General features: G+C 33.3%; 1 protein-coding gene across 1 annotated transcript; it reads right to left on the bottom strand.

Moving 5' to 3' along the window:
* Positions 1-783: 783 nt before the first annotated feature.
* SERPINI2 (serpin family I member 2) lies at positions 784-23,524 on the bottom strand. Its single transcript, XM_039857798.1, has 8 exons — positions 23,119-23,524; positions 18,074-18,304; positions 16,486-16,680; positions 16,214-16,406; positions 11,668-11,765; positions 7,933-8,019; positions 4,909-4,998; positions 784-1,023 (listed from the first exon to the last, which is right to left on the bottom strand). Exons 1-8 carry the CDS (start codon positions 23,363-23,365, stop codon positions 947-949), a joined length of 1,218 nt encoding a protein of 405 aa, XP_039713732.1. The 5' UTR covers positions 23,366-23,524; the 3' UTR covers positions 784-946.
* Positions 23,525-24,126: the final 602 nt, after the last annotated feature.

The following is a 24,126-nucleotide window of genomic DNA, read 5'->3' as shown; positions in this document are numbered from 1 at the left end:
ATAAAGTATTTACTTTAGTGCCTGACACAATGGGTAGCCATTATCATTAAGCTCTTTGCCAAGAATTGTAAAGACAGACAAACAAAAAGACATCTTACATCATTAACACAGAAATAGAAAAACTGTGAAACATGTTATATTAAGTCATTGGAATGTGGTACTATTTTGGATATTTGCATCTGACATTTCAGATTATTCAGAGGAAGAATTCTACACTTAATCTTTATAGATTACGATCATGGCTCTCATACTTTCTTAGTTCAGTGTTGTAATATTGTGGAAGGTCAGTCTCTTTAATCATGCTAATTTAGCTGCCACTTTCATATGTAGGAAAGCTTTAGAAAAGTTATTATCTTTGTTACTTTCTATACATATTTAAAGCATAAAGTATTTTTAAAATGTTTCAAAAGGTATTAAAACAAGGCAAATATTAAATATAACACAGGGAATACCAAATTAAGATTAGCGAAAAACTCAAAGCTCATCTATTGTCATAGATACTGGATTTCTGTGCTTTCAATGGCATTCTAGAGAGGCACCCATACACCCACCCTATCTTGACTTTACTTTCCCATGGTCTGGATAATTCCATTATACCTAGGAGTCAGATATCCCAGTCTTTTAGAAATACAGATTTTGATATCTAAAATAGGAATTTGATATCTAAAATATCTTAGAAAGGATTGTTCTAAGATATTAATAGTAATATTTTATGTAGGTTACTGTTTTTATATAGACTTGATAACATAGAATAGAAGCATTGAATGAATTTTCATTTATTAATAATTTCATCTATTCATTAACACATGTATATATTAATACAGATTAACACAAGCACAGTTTAAAACAGAAAATGATATATAGACTATATTTGCAAGATGATGATGTTGTGCAAATCAACTATTTTCCAAAGAATCATCTTATAGTCTGAGGTGGTACTTTTCATTCATAGTGAAGCTAAATCTCTTCCCTTTATCTTTTGGGTGTCAGGATTTGTCACCCGTCCCATAAACAAAATTGATTCTGAGAAAAGAAAAAAACATACTTTAGGAATTTCTGAGGAAAAAAAGTTAATAATTAGTTTTTCTTAGTATTTTAACAAATCATTTAGTCTTTGTTCTCTATAAGATAAATAAGCAATGTCTAACAGCAGAACTGTCTCTTTTGTCTCAAATACGTAATTATGTCATTATTAATCATTTTCTGGTAATTTATGAAGTAAATTAACACCCACAAGAGCTTGTCATGAAAAATACACTAGTCTTTTTTTTTCTATAAGAAAGCAAAAATAAAGTGACCGAGAGGCGTTCTTCTAAATATAGAGAGAGACTCAGTCAGGCAAACACAGCATAATAAAATGGTGATGAGCATGGCAGAGTTTTAAATTGAAAGCATTAGCAGGCAGACATCTTTTTATGCATGTAACATAAGCCCTTAGTGTTAAAAGTACAGTTTCTCAGATCTCCTTCAGCTCTGAATCAAAACTCATTGTTAAAGACAATATTTTCATATCACCAGTGCTTTCAAAACCTCACAGAAGTGATATAGTATACAGCATAAATGCAAACACCTATTTCCAGCCATTCTGTGTTTGCAAGTGAAAAGATACTAAGCAAGAACTAGAGGACAAAACAGAAACAAATAATGTGTCAAAATCCATTCACTTTTCAACTGGAGTAAGGAAAGTGGCTTGAATGGATCCATGTCAAGTGTTGCTTTAAGTTCCTATGGGTCATGTGTAATAGAGGTTAATTTCAAAAAAAAATGATAAAATAACTTTCACATAATTTTAAACCTGATGAAAAGTATATTTAAATGTATTTGGAATAACAGCGAGAGAGTTTTTTCATTAACTCTTTACATCAGTCCAAAGACTGACACACTCTTAGAAAAAACAAAAACATGAAAATTGATATAATATCCAGCAGATTTTTTTTCTTCTTTTTATGCGTAAGTACAATCAATAATGCCTTCCTGAAAAATTATAGTCAATAGTAATCAAAAATCTCAAAATAATTCTGAGAAAAAGAAACAAAAATCTCTATATTTCAGATAGCTAAGGATGCACAAGCAACTTTCCCAGAATATATCTTACATTTAGTCACAATAGGAATTATCAGTGATTCTTGTATTTTTATAATTCTATGGCATCAAAATGCTTATTGGAATTATTAGTTCAGGAAATTTTTAAGTATCTTATAGAAATTTGTAATTGAAGACAATAGTTTAAAATTTTATACACGGAGAAGAGCAGTATATTACATGAAAGTCATTTGTCTCAGACCTTTCAATCTGTTTCTTCGACCAAGGAGAACAACATTTTAAATTAAGTCTTCATGCAGTCACTAATAAATCCAGTCACTACTAAATTGGACAGATTAGTGAAATCTCGCTTGACATAATAGCAATGGATATAGAGGCAGGCTGAAGCAGAAATCACTATTGTTTCCATTTTTCTCTTCATGTTCCCTTCTTAGAGAGGTGTGTTCCATATTTAATCTTTATATTTATATAACATCCCCATCAGATGGAAACAAATTTATCTCTTAATATTAAAATACAATAGCATAACCAAAACCAATAACCTAGAAGAAAAAAATTCTTAATAAATACTCTACAGTCTGTTTCTCCCTTCAACTTAAGACCTGAATGAGTTCTGAATACAGTATTTTTAAATATGTATAAAGTACTATCAGTTTCAAAACCATGATTCACTGCTTTCTCAGAGATGGCACATTTCATGTAGCCTCTTTCACAGTTTGCTTCTGAAAGTCTGTAAAGCTGGCCCATAATCTCAGCCTAAAAGAATAAAAAAAGTTTATTTCCCTGGAAGTTCAGCTTAGTAAGAGCTTTGGATGACTATACTAAAATTTAAAACTTGATAGTAAAATACAAATAATGTATGGACTTTACACAAAAGGATTGTTTTATGCAAAACAATTTTTAAATCTGGATAAAAACTGATGTACCAAAACTAAAATCATTCATCCTCACAGTTCTGAAATTATCAATTGAATATATTTTATGTAGAGCATTAAGTCACTTAGTGTCTACTATGTTGTGCAAAATCACCATCTTTGTTAATCTCAATGATTTTTTAAGTTCATTTGTGAGAGAAAAATAAAAAATCACTGAATGTCTATTGTCCTAAGATAATAGCCCATTCTACACTTTATAAGGTAAAAATTTACAGCCCCCTCATCAGTGATAAATGAATGGCCATATATTTTAAATAATACTTTAAAGGAGAAACCTTAGTTTAGAAATTTTCATTACAATTAAGTTCATAAAATAGTGGAAATTGTCATTAAGGTGTGATAGTGAAGCACTATCACAAATAAGTGAATGAGTGGGTTTTATTGGGTTTTGCATTTTACTTCTGTTTAACATAGCTATTACATGGCCTTGGAAAATAGAGAGTCAGACATCACTATTCTAAAAGCAATTATTTCCTTGTGCATTGATGCCCAGTGCAGCTTCATTTCTTTTTGTTCTCCATACTCAATAATTACATACTAATTATAAAAAATTAAAGTTATCCAAAGGTTAAAGATGGATCAAATAACAAACTCAGAATATCTTTTAACATTGACACATCCACTACTGGAAATGAAGTTGTGTTAAGGCAATATCAGCAAATCTAAAACTGCTCCTTTGTTTCCAAGATATAACTTTCAGAAAGGTCATTCAGCACTAGTTTCATGGAGCCTAAAAAAGAAACTAGTGTATCCCTTAAGGAGCCAATAACATCAGTATCCCTAGTTAATCAAACAGATTCAGATTCTGAAATTAACTATATCTCATTTCCATGTGAATTAATTTATATAGAGAAACTTTTTAATTTTCTTTTCTTCATTTACTCAGCATTCACTCAATTATGATTATTGATTTATTCATAATAAACACTATGTGCCAGACACAGTGTTACAGGCTTCAAATATTATTTTATTTTAACTCTATGAGATGAATGCTAATAATATGTTCATGTAGGAGCTGGGAAAATATAGTCTAGAAAGTATAAGTGACTGTGTCAAAACTATTAGTTAATTGAGCTGGAACTTGAACCCAGGTTTGACACCCAAGACCATACTCTCAATCTCCAGAGATACTGATATTGTGTGCAAGGCACTTTGCCCAATACTGGTCTGGATACAGAAGTGAATAAAAAATGAGTTCTGCTCTCCTCTGGTTTATGGTAATTATGACTATGGAAGAGTCCTAAATATAAACTTAAAGGAAGTTCCTTCACTGTATCCTCATTCCTGACCTCTCTCTTTATTAAGAGAAAATATAGAAACATTTACCCAGTCTGCATTTCCACATGTTAACATTGTGTCGAAGGCCAATCCAATTCACTATTACCTCCACCTTTCATACCTAACTGCATCACCTCTCACCAGATTTCCAAATTGGAGATTTGGAATTATGTTCGAGCCCTCCTTCTCACCCAGGGCCTGTACCTAGTCATTTATTCTTTTCGCATCTACCTCTGAAAGCTTTCACAACTCTACAGCTCCCGGTATCCAACCCCGTTGTGGCATAAAATAGAGTTGACTTCGGAAACAAACAGGTCCTGTTCTCAGTCTGCCACCTAGACAAACTACATAACCTCTCTCTGAGCTTTTATATCTTTGTTAGTCAAGTATCTAACCTATTGAAATGGTATTAGCTTTAGAGATTGGTATTTAAAGTGGTTAGCATATATAATAGCTATGTTGGCAGCTATTATTACCACTATCCTATTTTGGGCCCCTGTCATTTCTTAAAATAGAATGCCTGCTGCAAAACAGGAACTCAACAAATACCCGTTGAAAGAATAAGTGATTCAGATATGTAGATTGCAATTAGCAGCCAGGAATAGGTCTGTTTAACTTAAGCAGTTTCTCTAAGGACTTCTCAAAAAGGTACCTGTTGGGTTATTCTTCATAATAAACAGAAATGGATGATTTGCTATAAATTGGTTTGGAGCAAGACTCATGATCACAGGGATGTGTATACCTATGAAATAAAGACAACAGTTATTTAGATGTCTACACTAAAATCAGTAAAGAAAATATTTCTTTAATTTTTTTTTATAGACAGAAAAGTTCATTTTGTTTGAGGAGTTAATATGTAAAAATTACTATTTTCTAAATACAGAGAAGTTTAGAATAAATTTAAAAACCAAAGAGCAGAAGAATAAATATTGAATCATTCATAGACTAATTCTAACTTCACATTTATGCTCAGTGAAGAAGAAAGACAGGTACTAGTTTCAGTTTAGTGAAAGCAGTTGAACTATTTTATCTTTTAAACAAAAATTTTCTGTTGTTTTTATTTACATTATATGGTTTATTCTTATAATATTTCAACTCAAATTCCTATGGAGATATGTTTGCACTTTATTTCTCTTCTTCAGGTTTATGGCAATCACGTCTGAGTTTAAATTTACTTTTTTAACTTACTTTTCCAAAATTATTCTGAGAGCTCAGAGCTTTTAGGATTTGTGCTGTGAATGTGTATGAGGTTTTTATTATGAGATTAGAAGAGATTTGCTGCTTTAACAATTATTTACCGTCACAATTTATTTTATGCTGCTCCATTGTATTGTTTGTCAATATTTAGAGCGGGTAAATTTAAATGGTTGCATTTCTTTTCTTTCTAAGTTAAATATTTCTACACTCAATTTAGATGTTTTCTTTACGAATAATACTATGCTCTTGTACCATTTTCCCAGACCCATGAAAAAATAATTTAAAAAAATATAACATGTGTGATTAGAATTGAAAAACAATTGTACAGAAGGAAAAAACTGTTTCTACTCTTTAGGGTATGCAAATTAAACTGACAAAAAACAGACTAACGGAAGACATGGCTTACTTTTTATCCACACAGAAGCTTCACAGAAAAGAAGTGAATACCCAAAGAAGTGGTTAGGGGTGAGAGCTTGTATACCATAGAACAAAGGGTTGTAAATTGTGGAGAAATGACTAGACAAAGAAAAAGGGCTTGGACTTCTGGGGGCAATAAATTGTGGGAAGGTAAATGAGTATATGAGAGAAATTAATGGCAGATAAGTGTTATTCAATAAGGTTTGCTATGCAGTCATTTCTGTGTCAACTTCCATCTCCTGTGATAAAGGTCAAATTTGTGTCCTGGTTTTAGGCAGATATGGGGAGGGCAGAGAGATCTTTTTTGTTTCTCAATTGCTTTCAGCTCAAAATAATTCTTTTGCCAAAATGACATATTTTGTCGTGGCATATTTGGATCCCTTTCACAATCAAACATAACCTTAATAACATAAAATACAGGGCACTTCTCCTATCTGGAATATCAGGGATACACAGCCCAAATTACAAATGAATATAGATAGACTCAATGTCTGAATTAATGAGATAACCAGAAAAACATAGCCAGTATCACTCCCATTCTTCTTTGGGTGAATACTTGAGCTCTTCTGTTCTTAAGCAAGCTCTGAGCAGAGGCCTGAAAGTAAAAATATCCATGCTGACTATTCCGTGGTGTGATGCACCGGGGTTACTACTGATCCCTTAAGGACTGTTACATCATTTTAGAGAACTCTAGACTTAAAATGAGAGTCAGTGAGCAATAGCAGAAAGAGCTCTGAACTCGATGTTAGACAACCTGATTTCAGTACAAATTGTGCTGTCAATTAATAGTCTGATTACAGGCAAACCACTTCACATTGCTGGGCTTGTTTTTTCATCAATATTATAATAGGATCAGACAATGATCTTTAAGAACTCTTCTAGTTCTATGTAAAAGCAGCTGTAAAATTTGTCTTCATGGGCCAGTAACTTCATCCCAATGCAACGTTTTCATTTCTCCAAGGATTAAAATATTCCATCCCCTCCAATATAAGTTCCTTGAGCACAGTAATGCAAAGTCTTTCAGGAGATGACAAAATGGTAGAGAGAGTCCAGTGTATCACACTCAGATGTCAAAATCCACTGACACTATGTCACTTTACAAATTAATCAAGAAATTAACAATGTGAATATAAATTTATAGAAATTTATCAATAAGACAATTTACATAATACATATCTTTTACATATTGGTTAGAATCCAAATAGTCTAAAAAATTAAAATATATTTATGAGGGATTCATTAAAATAGCTTTTCCCTTTCTAACTAAATTTAAGGCTTTGCTCTAATCATTTTCTTGTATGACAGCATAGACATAACTCAAAATGCCATTTGTTCAAGGAAATATAGAGGAGTAATTCTCGAACTGTAACGTGTACACAGATCATGCAGTTTCTGACTCAGTAGATTTAAAGTTGGGCCTGAGGTTCTGCATTTCTAACAAGTTTCCAAGTGATGCCCATGCTGCTAGTCTATGCACTATACTTGCAGAAGGAAAGATAGGCTGCCGGCCACTGTGGAGCACTGGTTCTCAATCCTGGGAGCACATAAGAAACACAGGAAAACAAGAAAATACTGGAGCCTGGATCTTATCTCCAAACATACAAACTTTATAGGATTTTAAAAAGCTTTCTAGGTGATACTAATGTGCCATAGAGATAATGACAAGAATCTAATTTAAAAAGCAGGGACTAACTTGGTGTAATGAAAGAATAAAATTAATACAATTACTTAAGAGTGAGCATTCCTGAACAATAATGATTTTATAGTTGAGCCTAAATTTTTCTCCACAAGTCCTATCTGCTAATTGACAAGTAATACAGTTTGAAAATAAGCAAATATCTGTAGATGAGCCTCAACTTTTAATCAAATCCCTTCCCTCTCCTTTGCATTAAGCTGTGGTTGCAGAGATGCAAAGCATCTTACACAACCAATTTCTATTTCTTCCTAGAGAGTCCTAGACAGCAGGAGAGAAAAGGGCGATCAGAGTATTGCAAAAGCTCCAGCACCCTAATGCTCGTTTCCCCCCAATCTTTCCCCCTGCTTGTGAAATCTTTTGTCCTACCAGTCGATGTTGCCACTTCACTGCCATCTTCATTTATCTCAAAGAAAACTTGTTGCATGACTTGGGAAACATATACCTCAGATGAATCTGTTGGAAAATATGAAAGTATATTTAAGGGTTAAAATTCAAAGCCATTGCTTATTAGGTCTCAGGTTAATTTCATTTTCAAATGAACAAAGAAAAGGGAAAAAAAAAACTTCAAGCTGGTTAATTTGCTAGATAGAGATAAAGGTGTTTTAAGTTTAACTTTTGTGGACTTAGTAGAGTCACAAACAGGGAGATCGAGCTTAGTTCAGATATAAAAGGTAAAGATAGAAGGGTATAAGCCTGAAATCGGGTATCCCACTAAGTGAAATATTTGAATGGACAGAAGTTTTTGCCCGCCGTGGTCATGGTCTACAGACAGGATGAAGGAGGCTTTATAGATTTGAATTAATCCCACCTTATGTATTCAACCTCAAAGCTGACTTGCCTTTTAAATTCTGTATTCAGTTTTGATCTGGATTTAAAACAAAATTTGCTTGCCTTCAAGACTGGTGAGGCCATGAAAGTCTAAAGAGCTTTTGTGGTATCTGTTACAAAATCACTTCAGAGCTATGCTTTAAAACCTGTCAAATTTTTCAGTGTAAGATAGGGTCTTACAACATTCTGTTCTAGTGTGGATACAGGCTGGGAGAGAATGCCTCTCTTCTCCCCTTGGTGGAACTGATGTATATATGTGAGGCATTTCTGATTTAGTGACCTGCGAGGATAGTCTCCTTGAGAAGGGGGAAGTGAAACCATAAGTTTGAAGCCATCAGCCATCTCTGTTCTGTCAAGACCAGATAAATCTGACAATGTTCTTCAGAGAAATAACTGAAACAAGGTCGTTCATTCATTGATGACAAGAGAGTGGAGGAGAGGAAGATGTGTCTTGAAACTTTAAGAGGAAGGAGGAAAAGTAACTTTGTCTCTCTTGAGAGAGAAAGCTGATATGATGCTGGTAGATGCCACCAAAACCACAAAATTAAAAAAAAAGAAAATTATGAAAAAATAATTTAGTAAAGAGGAATCAGCTCTGATAGCTTACTGAAAAGTAAATCCCCTCAGGCAAGATAGAGAAAAGTCATCAAAGGGATATTTGCATAGAAAATGAATCCCCATTCCACTAAACATAAACTCCAAATTGCTTATGGTGATTCTGTCTGGACCCTCAGTATATTTTATCCTCATCTCTCACTCTCCTGTCCTTATCCAGAAGCTCAGGCTACAAAGTCAAACACCAAGGCCATAACCCTAGCTCTCCCTCTGCCTAGAACTCCTTCCCCAGATTTTCCCCTGATTGTCTCCCTTGTTATTCAGATTTCAGAAAAAATGTCACTTCCTAATATTAGTTTTCCCTCACCACCCTGTCTAATTTTGACACATAAAATGGAGAAAAGGGGACATCCACTCACTGTGTGGATTAACTGAAGTACGGGAGATTGGTCTTTCAAGATTAGCCAAAAAAACACCTTCTTTCTCCAGGATTGCTTTGAATAAGACAAAATTCACACAAAAAGCACAGGGTAGGTGACCTAGGGGCCCATACTGCCGAGAGCAAAGACAAAAAAGCATGTTGGGGATTAGTGGAAAATTGGACCCAGTTTCACAATAGCACAAGACCAAGTTACTCTCTGGCTGTTAGAATGAGCAACTTGGTCTTGCGTGTTCCATCTCACCACAGAGAAAGCCCAGTCTTGGGAAAAGAACAGGATCCGAAAGGTAGTAGCCAGAACAAGGGATCTGGACTCCATAAACTCACTAGTTTCTACACTTTTGTAATAATTCTTTCCTTTTGTTTCTATAAAAATTTCACATATGTCTTTGTCAAATTAAGAAGACAAGAAATCTTCTATAGTTTTGCCAGATGTGTAGGTAAATATCAATATGTCATTTGCCTCTCTTGTTTTTTTTAATTTAACATTTACTGAGTATCTACTACATGCCAGATGTGGAACTAGGTGATATACATACATTCTTTTATTTAATTCCACCACGAGGATATATTATCTCATTTAACGAATTTGGAAGTTGAGGCTCAGAAAGGTTAAATATTTTACTAATGATGACATCCAAAGTAATAACAGAAGTCAAATATTCATCTCAAAATTTCTAAAGTAATTCTGAAAACATGTCATCTACAACTTGTGAGCTATATGAGTAAAAGGTAATGTCTCTTTTGTGTAAATATTCCATAGCACTAGTGGTGGGCTGGTTTACAGTAGCCTTTAGTAAATGCTTATTGCACAAATGAAAAGTAGAAATAGCAGGGAATTCACAATTTTTGATGACTGAGTGTAGGGCCAACCTTGGCTGCAGTCATTCTATTTCCGGCAATAAGACAGAGCCAAAGTAGTTAAAACAGTTCAAATAGGTAACTCGGGAGAGAAAGAGCTGAAAACGTTGGACTTTTATTCTCTGTTCAGGGTTATTCTCTTGCAGAAATCATTTTATGAAGCATTTTAAAGGTATTTTCTTGACAAATCTGCCTGTAATAGGAGATTTTGTAGAAGTCACACGTTGCTGGAAACTGGCAGAGTGAGTGGCTGTTTGAAATGTATGAGGTATAGCGAGTAAGCTTCCGAAAACCAGAAAAATAGTTAAGAGGAAGAGGTGCTTAAAAAATAGCTTGGTTTATTTCAGGTTGGTGAGGTGGCTGTGTTCCAGGGCACACTTAGATAGGATCCTGTTGCAGTATTTATTGTTGACTGTCTCATTTCTGATGATGATGAAATTGTTAGAGAATGGAGAACTACCTGTCAGTGTGAGAACAAGTAACTAATCATGTATGAAAGTGACAATGAACATCTATGTCACCTGTGTCTCCTACCCAACTCTTCCACCAAGCTCATTAATTCTGTTCATTTACCCACATAAGTGATGAGTGAATGAATGAATATTTTTCCAAAACCCATATACTTATATAGGAATGCACAAAATTTCCATGTTATGATACAAAAACACATCAAATAGATAGATCTGTATCATTAGGCCCCTTTTTATAAAACAGAGACTGAATTTAAAAGAGGGTAAGTAACTTGGGACAAATTGGCTCTCTTTATCCATTTTTATTCTCTTTTATTAGGTCTTTTTGAACTTTTGGATACTGCCAGGATGAGAAAAATTAAAAGACTTGAGCTTTGTTGTGCAAGTGAGCATCTTAACCCTACACAATTTCACTGGTGCAAATTAGCATAAGAGCTCCGTCTCCTCAAATTTGTTGTCAGTCCCAAGCTAAATCTACAAGCTGTAGCATTACAGTTTCTAGACTATGTTCATTATCTAGCATGTTGTGAATGCCTATTTCATAGGCTCTAATATTACTGAATTAACATTTGCAAATTGGTTTATAAGAGTTTTATTAGCTCTGCTTAGATGAGAGACTCAAAGTTTTAATTCTTGTTGTTCAAATAAGGAAATGCAAATAGGGCCAAAATAAAAGCCCATATAATACTTTACCTATATAGTTTCATTACAAGCATGGTTGGAAGGCTTATCTAACATTCTAAAATGTTTCTCGGCTTTCATTAAAGAAAAGTACTTAAATGCAAAATAGAGTGTTTATGTATAGACGACTCAACATGACCATGACATTTATTCACTGTGTATGTATTTTCTGGGTCCAAATGCTATTTCAGTTTTAAATCAGTCAGTTAACATAGTTATTAAGAAAACATATTAACATGACAATATAAGAATTATTTATCATACTACCTGTTATTCCGGAAAGGTCACGGCCACTGCTAAATATTTCAGTTATATTCAAAGAATACAAAGCTTCTTTGAAATCTAATTTTTGTTCTACTTTAAATCTGTTTAAAAAAAAAGATGAAGAAAAGTCTTGAAACACAGTACACATTTGATGTCAAAATGTTTTCTTTAATTTTTTATATAAAATGAATAACTTGGAAGAGATTATATTGTGAAATCTTTTGTTTTCATTATCCCAATTACATTTCCTCACATTTCACATCATTTCTCCCCAATTCCACGAAGTAGCTCTGGGTTACTAATAACTTGCTTCCCAGATTAATGTTTGGTGGGAAGAGGGAAGAGAATACTTTTTGAAGTAACAATTACCCTACGAAACAGAGTGAGAGTTTTAAGTTTTCAACTGCTTGGCTCCTTCCTTAGAAGTATAAAGGATTCCTCCAGCAACCACATACACTCAGTTTCTTTCACACCATCCAAGACGACTCCTGGCAGATGCCCAAGATGTTAGGAGAGGGAAACAGGAGCCAACAGTCTTTAGAGGAGATTGTTGGCTATTGGGATACAGAGAGGCATTGATAACCTATTATCCTTCCCATCCATTGTCATAATTGATGTGACTTTCTTCAGTTTATGGACACACCTAATATCTTTTCAATCAACCCTGTAAAAGGGGCAAAACATTGAAAAGGAACTAAATTTCTTACAAATAAAATAAAAGATAAAAATTATAGGAGAAAAACAAAAAAGCTCAGTATTTCTAATGCAGGGCCATAAGTTAGGACTCTAGATTCAGCTCACCTGTCCATGTTGATGTGAAGAGGGACTTTACCCAGAGAATCTCAAAGATTCTCTTAGGCACTGACCTAGGATTCCAAGTCAACAGCAGTTACTGAACCTCACTTTACCATTTTAATAATAATAACAATAACAATAATAAAATTAGCTAGTATTCAATAACCTTATAGATGCTTAAAGAATCAATCTGCATTTGAAAACCAGGTTAGAAACTTTGTTTATGAAAGAAAAGAATGTAAAGCCATCAAACAGGTAGCTATGTATATTTCTACATCAGCCAGATCCCAGGCAACTCCTGCCCAGATTGCTGTCTGTGCCCTCATGGGTATTTGCCTCTTTTCTCTCTGGTTTGGATACAGACACAACTGCTGAAGCACAGGATCCTTGCTTAGTTAACAGGGAGGCCCATTAGCTTGAGCAATTGGTCTAATGAGATCATTGTTTTAATTGCCAAATACTAATCAAACAAGTTTCTTAATTATAATTTTTCAAAACAATGAACATGTTGTGGCAGAAATTTACTAGGCCTAAGTTATTTCTTGGTAAACTATTATGTACTTTTGGAAGATGTCAACTCATTCAGAGTCCTAGCTAACCGGGACTGGGAACAACAGGTGCATTGAAATCTACTGATAATAAAAATAGCTTGATTTTTGCCAACCGTTTTCAATTTCTTCCTCTGAACTTCCTGTTAAGAAAGATAATATGCAGCATGATGGTTTTGTGTTCTTTTTCTTCCTTCCTTCCTTCCTTTATTTTTGTTTCCTGTTTTATTACCACCTCTATTTTTAAACTGAATGGCGTATGGCTTCTAAAAGAAGAGAATAAATATTCCACCTATAAATTAGCCATTTTTAGTATAATAGTACAATAATTTTAGGATAATAAGAAGAATACTGCAAGACATTACAACTTCTAATAATGCCTAATTATCCCCAGAGTTACTTAAGAAACAATCCTGCTCATAATTTAGTCCAATGAAACCTACAGTAATAGAAACCCACTTAACCATTTAGTCAAAGCAAAATCTACAACCAGTTTCTAATTATCCATAATTATTAGGACCATGAATAGCCACATGTGAAGTAGTACTTCCATGTGTTAGGCACTTAATATAGATTATAGCTTTTAATCTTCACAAAAAAACTAAGGAAGTTCGCATTATTATTCCCATTAACATTAAAAAAATGGAAGCTTGAGAAGGTTGATTTTCAGGTTCAAAGTCAAGTAGGAGACAGTGCTAAGATTCAAACTCGGGTTCATTCCAAGTCAAAGCTAATGTGCTAATTCCCACTGCCTTCTAATAAAGAAATAATTCAAATCATAATCTCCATCTATTTATCTATATATGCAGTATTAATTATGTACTGCTTCCAAATTTTGTCTTAATATTTATTCTAGACGTGGTTCATTTTCCCTTTTCCTTGACCTTCCTCTAAAACTGTCAATGGATACAGCTAAGGGTAAAAGAATGAGCAGCAAAAAGACTGGACAGACAATTAACTACTAAATAATCATGAAATGAATATTTTAGCATATGTAAAGATTATCTATTTGCTTACAAGATAGCAATTTACTGTCAAATGTAACCATTGTGCTTAAAGGGGTCTTAACACAAGTAAAAGTTGCAGAAAATGAAAGAAAACAATTCAGAATTTCCATTTTAAGATCGATCCACTCCTGTCTGCAGGCCCAACTGAGGAATGGTGCTGTTCTTTCCTTTTCCTTTATAGCCAGGACTCTTATTTAATGAAAAAAAAGTCTTGGATGGGTCTCCTTTGGGGCCCCTATCCTTATTATGTGGAATCCAGTTTTGTTACTGTGGGTTTGAGTCTTCCTTGGAAAGTTCAGTCTAGGACCATTCAAACCAAATCTTAAAGCTACACACAAGGATAATAATGGGACACAATCTTTTTGACACTGGTGGACCCAGACTATTATGTAAATATAGTAGTTTCTTTTCATTTTCTAACCAGTTAGCTCCAGAGTGTGTGGTGTGTGTGTGTGTGTGTGTGTGTGTGTGTGTGTGTGTGTGTGTGTGAATACTCTATTAGCCTCAAGGGCTGAATTAAAAATGCTTTCTGTCACATATTAAACATAGCTGGACAATGTTTAATGCAAACTTGGGATTCCAATTTGTATGCGTGTCCAATAGGTTAAAGTAAATGAACATTTTATAATCACTACTGCAGCTGGTCATGACATATCTGTCACATACACCATTATATCCCAATGTTCGGCACATAGTATTTGCTAAGAAGAATATTCCTTGAAAGACTGAATAACATCCAGATAGAGAAATATCAATGACGAGAAATAGGAAGAAAGGTTGTGGGGGAAGAGATTCAGATTTTAGAGACATAGATAAAAGAGAGTTAGAAGAAGAAGTCTTAAGATGAAACTCTAGTAAACATTATTTGAGAACAGAAACAAAAAAATATATGGCAGGGAGAAGGTAAATTTTACAGAAAGATCAAAAACTAAATAGAAGTAAGTAGTGCCACAGGGGTTAAAGAAAGATTTTTAAGAAAAATTGTATGGTTAATAATATTTATTCATATCAAGGGTGAGAAAAGCATAGGACAGCTTTTCCTCCAGGGCATCAAGGAAGATGAAGGGGAAGGAGGTAAGTTTCCTTAATGATATGTTTTCCTCAATGAACAAGAAGTCGAGATATATGTTGGAGTAAAAAAATCAACACCAAATAATGCATGGAGAATGGAGGTAAAGTTCTGGTGTGGTGCGGGCATTAGAAAAGAAAGTTCTCTGAAGATAAACAAGAAATTCCAAGCTCTAGCCTTAGTGAGACTAGGAGTGACCGCTTTCTGGGTTTTGCTAAACAAAATCAGTAGTTAAGAAGCACGAGTAGTCTTAGGATTGAGAATGGGTTGAATTAGAGAGGAACAAAGGTGATAAACACAGGAAAATATTTGGTGACAGTATGATTGAAATGATTGATTGGACTTTGGCTAAGTAGAAAAGGAGGAAAAGCCAAGAGATTTAAGAGACCAATGGCCAGGAAGAGAGATGCACAGACCATGTGGGCCTTGATGAGTATGGAGAGCATTTTAGAAATGAAAGGACAGAATATAATCTATTGAACATCTGTCTCTTTTTTTCAGAATTCAGGTAGAGTGTGAATTGAGTTATTTGGGTATACCTTACTCTCGGAAGTTTCTCCTGTCTCCTAGAAGAATGATATTAAGAAATTAATGTTTGTAAGTACTGCCCCTGAGATATGCCTTTGTGATTTCCCCTTTGTATTAACTACCTAAAACTGACCATAGAAGTCTATTTATAATTCAATGACTGTTAGAGCACTGTCAAGGGTGATTTAACATGTCTTTTAATTATACAGTATCATAAGTGTTTTGGAGGTTTTATTTTCCTTAAACATAATGGAAGATAAAGATTTTAAATTCCAATTAGGAAAAAAATTAGAAAAAAATAAGTTTGTTTAATGAAAAGAATAATAATTCCTTTTAATCCCAGCATTCTAGTTTGAAGACTTACATTTCTCCATTTCTTTCAGAGAATGTTGAACATTTAATTTAGTCCTCATGGTAAAGCAAAGCTGAAGATGTTCAGACCTGCCTTTTTATCCATAATATGGAGTAATACTTCCAAATGTATTTTTCTTTTTTATTTTTGTCAATAGCCTTTTCAAGAACTTGTTATCTTTCAACTGGCTAATCAGATTTCTCCATAAGTGAAAACATAAGAACCAGAATGTTAAAATGACATTACCAACCTTGGGAGGCTTATTTCCACTTCTTCTTCTTGCATCTCAGAGAACCATTTCAAGATTCGATGAGCAGTTATTAGTTTTTCCATTTCTTCTATGTTCACCTCTTCTGTAGGAAGTATAATGATTAAACTGAACTCATTACCTTTATAAGGTAATTCCAAAACCTGGTAGTTCACGGAGGATTCAGAAAAATAACCTGGAATAGAGAAAATAAAATATTAAATATACTTGGCAACTCTCAAAGTCATGCTTTAGAGTATGATTTCTCATATTACCATATTTTGTTCTCAAAAGAGCTTTCATCGTTGGAATTTGAACTGTTACACCATCTTTCTTAGTGAAATTCATCAGCTGCGTGTCCTCTTTTCTGAATTTTTGTTTCCAATCTCCCTTGAAATAAATCGCATTCACCAGGACAAGCCGAGTCAGAGGGCCAAATTCTTCCCCTGAAAACATCTCTTTAATTTTTCCTGTTAAGTGGGTAGAGGAGGAGGCAGAAAGAAATATGTAATAGTGGTTTAGTAGAACTGCTTTAAATAGAATTAAAACAGATCAGATCAGTTATAAACAGTCTATCATGTAGATATAGCAATGTCGAGAGTAAAGGGGAGTGCTATTAAATATTTTATTGAGAAACAAGTGCAGACAAGATTTCACTAGGAAACAGGAGATACGGGATCATCTTAGACAAATTTGGACAGACCTAGTAATGAACTCTTTAGTGAGATTATTTGTGTAAATCTTTTTCAGACAGAAAGAACAAAAACCAAATATCTCTTTCGGCATGTTTACTGGTACTTTTCGAACTATTTCAAGGTTCTCCAGCAGGTTAATCAGAATTAATATATTAACTGTATACTCAGACTTGCTACTCTCACAACTGCAGCCACTGCCCATTATGTAGAGACAAATATGGAGCTGCTAGTATGATTTTCTTCTTCTGAAAAACCAGTCTCCTATGTCTATGTCTGATGAGTATTTCAAAGTTATAAGACAAAAGCATAACTGGGTGCCACGAAGCTGGCTAGGGATGTTCTCATTTTGTATGTTATTAATAGGACTTTCCCGTGAACACAGCTCATGTTTTCAACTTACAATTCTCCATATGAGGCTTCCCATGAGGAATATAGTGGCATCTTACGCCATTGCAATTTTTTGTAACGGAATGAATAATCAAAGAAACAGACTACTGTTAATCAAGAACCACATATGTGCTTGTCTCTTCATATACATTATTATTAAACTTTCCAATAATCCTGAAATTTTAATAATGTTGTCATTTTAAATGGTGCATAGCTCATAACTTGTTAAGATTTAAACTCTTCTGTATGATTTTTAAGCTCATGTTCTTTCTACTATGTCATTACAGAGTCTCTTTGTAATTTTTGCTAGCTTGTATTTAATTTAAAGTTAAGATTACCACATTTATGATAGGATTAACAACACTGATTATTAAACATTAACACATTTAACTAAGATATGTTAATTATTTATAGTATGTGTGGGAAAGAAGCATTTGGGATTGACAGATCTAATTTTTATCTAGCCAAAGATATTATTCTTACTGCCATATTTAAGAACTCCACCCTTAAACAAAAATTATTATTACAATTCTTTCATTAATGATTCCACAAATGGGTGTCTCTCATAAAAAAACAAAAAAGAATTTGTGTACTTTTCAAAGCAGCTTACAATTTCGGTTTTACAATTTAGTATTAATCTGAATAATAGGGAAACAAAATAGGAGATTTGATCCCTCCAAGCCAGTTTAGTGGGAAAATATTCAACCATTCTTTACTTTAGGATATTAAAAACCATGCACACAATGTCAAATAATGATTTTATGAAAATGGGAAACTTTACCATCTGTTTTTCTTTCTACCCAGGTACTTATTGTCTCTGCACAAGACTTTGCATCCTGAAAATTCACCAGTTTTATGGCACTCTGAAAAAATTCCTTGTTGCCATGGAGATACTGTTCTTTCACAGTGAATCCTTCTTGAAGGTAGAGGGCATTGGCAAGATTAAATGTAAATTCTTGTTTTTTCTCTGAGATGGCAGAGAAAAATGACTCCAGTGCAGAAAATTCTTCTCCTAAAAAATAATTATAATGTACACTGACATATTGAACAAATAAAAACAACAGCTTTTCAGCTTTGCTTCTACGCAATCTGATTCATATCACCATTTTTTGCACCCTTAGATATAACTAACAATCTCTTCTAATTTAGCATAAATATTTTAAGCATTTATCTACTGTAGAATACTCATTTTCTAGAGAAACCAGATCTTACATAGAAAAAAAAAATCCATGTAAATTTGAAATTCGTCAAAAACAAGAACATGCATTTAAACAGTGTAAAGGAAATTCCCTCTTTATAGTCAAATTTAGCTTATTCTTAGTTGTTGGAAATTTATCTTTAGAACCTCATTCTTTACATAACTTGCAATATTTATAAAAGAGAAATGCTAACGAATACTGATGGGGGCATGACAGTGATGAGCTATTCTTTCCAATATTACTTTTATTTCAGCTTAAGAAAGGATTGCTCTTTTATGAGCAACTGCACCTGTCCAAGATTTGAAATTTATGAGGCAACCCCTATAATCATCTCTAGAGATGCGTAAGAATCAGAATTGCCTATTTCTTCAGGTTCATGAATCTATATACTTTGGTTCTCTACATGAACAATAAAACTCTTTAACTATCCCAACTATAACCACTAGCCAGAGGAATTCGTCGGAGTCAGCTAAGAATCACCATTGGCCTATTATTTATTTATCGTTGGATCATTCTGATCACAATGTCATTAGGAACATATATATGCCTATGAGAGAATTCAGCTCTGATCTTTACTCAGTGGTTTCCTATTTATTACCAAAGGGTACAGATATTTTTCATTTCCTTTTGGCTTAATTTTGAAACTCAATCATTTAGTTTGGAAACGGTATTTCAAATCAAAGTTTTATTTGGGGCCTTTGTTATATTTTCAGTTAAATACTGAAAATACCACTTTCATAACTTTAAAGTTGATTGTATGTAATTAATTTATATCAAAGAAATATAAATGGTTTATCATTGTAAGATGCCTATTGAATAAAGAGATAAAAAGAAGTGCTACTGAGAGAAACTTGCTATTCAGTGTCTATTGGAAATAAAGCACGTGTGTGTATATGTGAGAGCGAGGAATAAAGACTTCATCAGAGAGCTAGCAGCCCATAGGGCATCTCTGTGCAAATAAGAACAGATGCCCTCACTCAGGTACTATAGCCCATGGCTTTATAACATGTCCAGCTGAGTAGAGGCTACATTTCAGTCTCTATTAACCTCCTTGTCCTGGCTCTCTTGTATAGGAACAACCTACAGAACTGTACAGGAGGTTCTGGAAAGTATATTGCATTATATTTCAAATTATGAGTCTCTATTCGTGAGACAAAAGCACAGACATAAAAGATTTTAGATACAAAAATTTCTTTCCGAATGATTGAATCTGAAGAATTTTAGTAATTCTTTACAACCTTGGAACTCCTTAAATAAGAAAGGGAAGAAGGCCAATCTACTTTATTTGTTTACACAATGATTTCGGATGCAATCCTTTCTTGCTATCTGAAGTCAAGAAAAATATCTTAACATCTGGGAGGCTATGAAGAAGACTTCCTGAGTAAAGTCATGAGAACGTCTCTAAAAGAATAAGTTAAAGTTAGAAATAAAATGGCAAAATTTGAAACCAGTTTTATGGAGCTTGTAATTTATGAACATCTTTGAAGGAATGGGAAAGAAAGGAGAGGGAAAGGAAAAATAGCCCCAACTCATTTGTCAGAGCAAATAAATATGTCATATATTTAAGGTCTAAGACTGTGTAACAAACAGTCAGCTGCTCTTTGATAAATTGCTGGACTCAGAAGTCAGTGAAAAACATGTCACCAAATAGCAGAAGTTTGGAGGAGAACATAAAGTTATCTGCCTTATAAATTTTATTTAATTTACAGCTTAATAGCCTCTTTTAGCACAGATCAAAAAGAACACATATACATGACTCCTCATAGGCAATGAAAATAAGTTTATTTAATTTCCTAAAATAGAGCCATGGAAAACCTGCAGGTCATGGAGTAAATGTGACTTTTGGTTTGATTATACCAGACCTCTAAAAATTGTTCTAAAATTCAGTCCTTGTTTACTTCTCCTGCTATGAAGGGTCCAAAGGCCAACTTTATATGCAATGTGAGAGATCCAAAGATGAAAACAAAGGCAGCCATAGGAAAATAGATTATTTTAGCCAAAAGTTCCATATAAAACATCTTGTCCAAACTCCTCTTTTTTATAGTGAGGCACCAAAAATCCAGAGAGATATAGTAACTTGAGAGGTGCCACATCACAAAGTCATTGGGTGCAGAGCTAAGTCAGGAATTCACGCCTAGTTGTCTTTCCATAACTCTCTTGGAATAAAGAAGCACCTTCAAGTTATATTTGATTAGTAAGCAGCATTATTAGATGCCAAGGAAAATGGGGCATTATCAGAAACTTAGTAAATTGGTGAAGGTAAATTATGAGCAGATATTTTGGCAATGCAGGAGAGGAAAACTGAGGACACTGAGAACCCCAGCGGGGTAGGGTGCCAGGAGTTGTATGCCTATCTGTGGAATAAGCCGGCTGTTAAAGGAAACAGATTGGTAGCAGAAAAAGTAAAATATAAACTGATTTAGCAGAGTGTATCTTTCAATAATCAATAAAAATTGAAGACAGGGCCAGGACTAAGATGTGTCAATAAGACACTCATCTTGGACATAAAATTTAAGCAGATGCCAACAAACTCAGTAATCAAGCTAAATAATATTTTACTGCAATATGTATATTTTCAAAATCAGTGGTAATGCAAAGAAATCCTTGATGAACTAAATATAAAATCTTTAGAGACAGGATCATTATCTATTTAAAGTTTTTGTATACTGATTTCTTTTTGTCTCGGGTTCCAGTAGGGCTCTGCCAGGCACTACCTTCTGATCTGTTACACCTTTCTCTCTAACCTTAGTGCTATCTTGCTCTTTATTCTCCAAATCCCCTGGACATTTTCTCCATCTTCTTGCACCTTCACTCTGTCCCCCTCCTTAACTCTGTGTCTTCTTTTTCTTTATTCCTTAATTTCCTCCTCTTTTTCTTTACTTTTTCAGAATTTTCTTTTCATATCTTCTCCCTTTATGACTGGCCTTTCTTTTCTTTTTGCAGTTATCTTCCATCTGTGCCCCTTTCTCCTTTAACAAAGCAGAATAGAAAGCAAGCTTGGTACATTTTGCTGTATGTGTTAAAATGTTAATATTTAATTTTCCATATATACTCTTCCAAAGAAAATATTAAAATTTTCATTATTGCTCTTGTGCTCTATAACCCTCACTGAATCATTTTTGGAATTAATTTTGGGTAAGTTACTTAACCTTTCTTTTCCTCACTGTCCTCATGTGTACAGAAAGGTTATGTCTACCTCACAGAGTGATTGTGAAGAATAGATGAGATCATGTATATCAAGCATATAAAACAGTGACTTCTACACCATATATGATATGATAATTTCATCATTATTATTACTACGATTATTAGTATGTTTGCAATGAAGAATTGTTAGGATTTCTGTGTTTCTCTGTAAGATAAAATTTATTTAAAATAATTTAGATTTTGGAGACAATTTTGCTAGTTTACCATGAAATCAAATTTACATATCTTCATAAATGTTCTATTACTTTTTAAAGCAGTATCATGTGATTGAAATGTTTCTGGGACTGTGTAGTGAGATTAGTCAGTGAAGACTAAATCTGGAACATAGTGGATTCATTTTACATTATTCACAAAAGAAACCTGTTGCAATGAACTTCATGCTCATCGACTTCTTTTCTACATGAAATTTCCTTTATTTAAAGAAGAAAAACAAATCCTTAAATATAACTACTCTGCACTAACACAAACATACTGAAATTAATTATAGTGAATAAATTTCCAAATCAAAAACCTGGATGTTTCCTCTGATGTTCAGAACATATTATCTAATAGAGAAGTAAAATTTTGAAATGAAAATTATTATGGACATTAAGACCACAGGATAGTCAGAAAAATGGGCAACCACCCCTTCAAATGGGACACCAGCACTAAAGCTTCTACATGGTATCTCAGGACTTTAGGAGACTCCAAAATAACAACCACTCATGAGCAAAAGGCCTCTGAGGGGTTATATAAACCCCTTTTTGCCCAAAAATTTTCTTTAAAAACTATTAATCAAATAAGCTTTTGAAATGTATACATTAATGCTTTTCCTTTGTCTGATTTAAGTGAAAATGTTAAATTTTACTTAGAAAATGACTTTTTAAAAACTAACAAAATACAGATGCATACAAAGATTTCTGGGTGAGGGTACTCACTAAAGCATTTTTATAAGAGAAGTATTGGAAGCAACCTAATGAAGAAGGATTAAGAAAGTAATGGTATTTCCAAGAGAGGTAATGAAATGCAACAATTAAAATTTATACACTGAAGTAGTGGTATGATATGAGAAAATGATCACAAGTGTAAGAATATTTGTATATACATGTGAGTATATATATGTATAAACGTACACATACAACATAATCTAAATTAATTCAAATTGGATAAAACAGACTAGAAAAAATATACAGACATAAAATTATATATCTGCATAGAATTAATTTTTAATACATAATTTTGGTAACATTTTCATTATGAAACAATTATAAATGAATGAATATTATTTACATTTATGATTCTTCACCTTATTATAATTTTATGTTTTATATAATGTTTTTCATTTATTAAAGTTCAATGACCCTGAACTTCTTTCTACTATCTAAAAAATCAATTTGGCCAGATCTTATCGAGTATAAATGATAATATGTAAGAATCTCACCAATTGAGGTTTCCTGAAATTTTAAAGTTTGTCTTATTTGCTGTTGTGCTTTTCCTTTTGCTCCAAGTTGCACCATTCCAAGAACCAAAGTTGTTCCAAGGGGGGAGAATATAATATTATTCTTATGAGCTGAACAAATAGCTCGATAAAGATCCACTGCAAATTCAGTATTTCTTTGAGCCAAGGATCTTGGGGTTTGACTTCCAGAAAAAGTCAAAAGGAGACTCCACAGTAAGATTTTATCCATTTTGACGTCTGTGAATTAACTCAAAATTTATTAGTTTTCAAATAACCACAGTTTATCATATTAAGCTTAACAAAAAACTTTCTACCTATTAGAACTTCCCATCTTATTAAGACAAATTATCACAAGAAGATTCTAATGCCAGTTTCTAGACCAAGCAACATCTATTAGGAGAAATAGGACATTGCTAATGACATTTTTTGTATTTCTTCAAGAACCAACCCAAAATACATATATAGCAAAAAAATTACTAATCATCAAATATTCTCCAAAACTAAGCTGGGGAGTCATTATCTAGATATTTCAAATTGTTTTCTAATATATGTAGTAAACTATTTGTTTAGGTATACAATTCACAAAGGAAGAAGAACTCAAAATGCAATCCAAAACAATTGTTAGAAAGTAATGTTTTGGTAAACTGTATAAATACATCTATACTATGAAGCAAATGTTTTATCGAGGATTAAATCAGTACATAAGGTTGTAAGTAGCAGCACAACAACAGTAAAAGCTAATGGCTAAGAGAAGTTTTACATACAAAATAAATTTCTGTGTATCGTTTTCTAATACATTCAATATTTCAGAAGATTTTTGCTCAAAATAGTTTGTAGATATATAGTCAAAATGTTATTAATACTTTTAAGTCATCATGTGGCAATCCATTAGACATCTTTTTGCGTTTGGTTTGTATTAATAAATAATATTATAAAGGATATAATTTTTTTCCTTATAGAATCTGAAAGTTATCTTCTCATTGTTATTAA

The sequence above is a fragment of the Pteropus medius genome, unplaced genomic scaffold, assembly GCF_902729225.1.
Source record: "Pteropus medius unplaced genomic scaffold, Ma_sr-lr_union100, whole genome shotgun sequence".
NCBI classification, from domain to species: domain Eukaryota; kingdom Metazoa; phylum Chordata; class Mammalia; order Chiroptera; family Pteropodidae; genus Pteropus; species Pteropus medius.
This window is presented reverse-complemented; position numbering and strand designations above follow the sequence as displayed.

What these genes read in the sequence shown, in the direction of transcription:
- SERPINI2 (XM_039857798.1), bottom strand. Translation starts at nt 23,365, where the DNA reads ATGGATAAAATCTTACTGTGGAGTCTCCTTTTGACTTTTTCTGGAAGT. An exon ending in GTGGAAATAAGCCTCCCAAG is followed by an intron (nt 11,766 to 16,213) that starts GTTGGTAATGTC and finishes TTTTTTAAACAG; the next exon opens with ATTTAAAGTAGAACAAAAAT. An exon ending in TGACCTTTCCGGAATAACAG is followed by an intron (nt 8,020 to 11,667) that starts GTAGTATGATAA and finishes ATTTTCCAACAG; the next exon opens with ATTCATCTGAGGTATATGTT.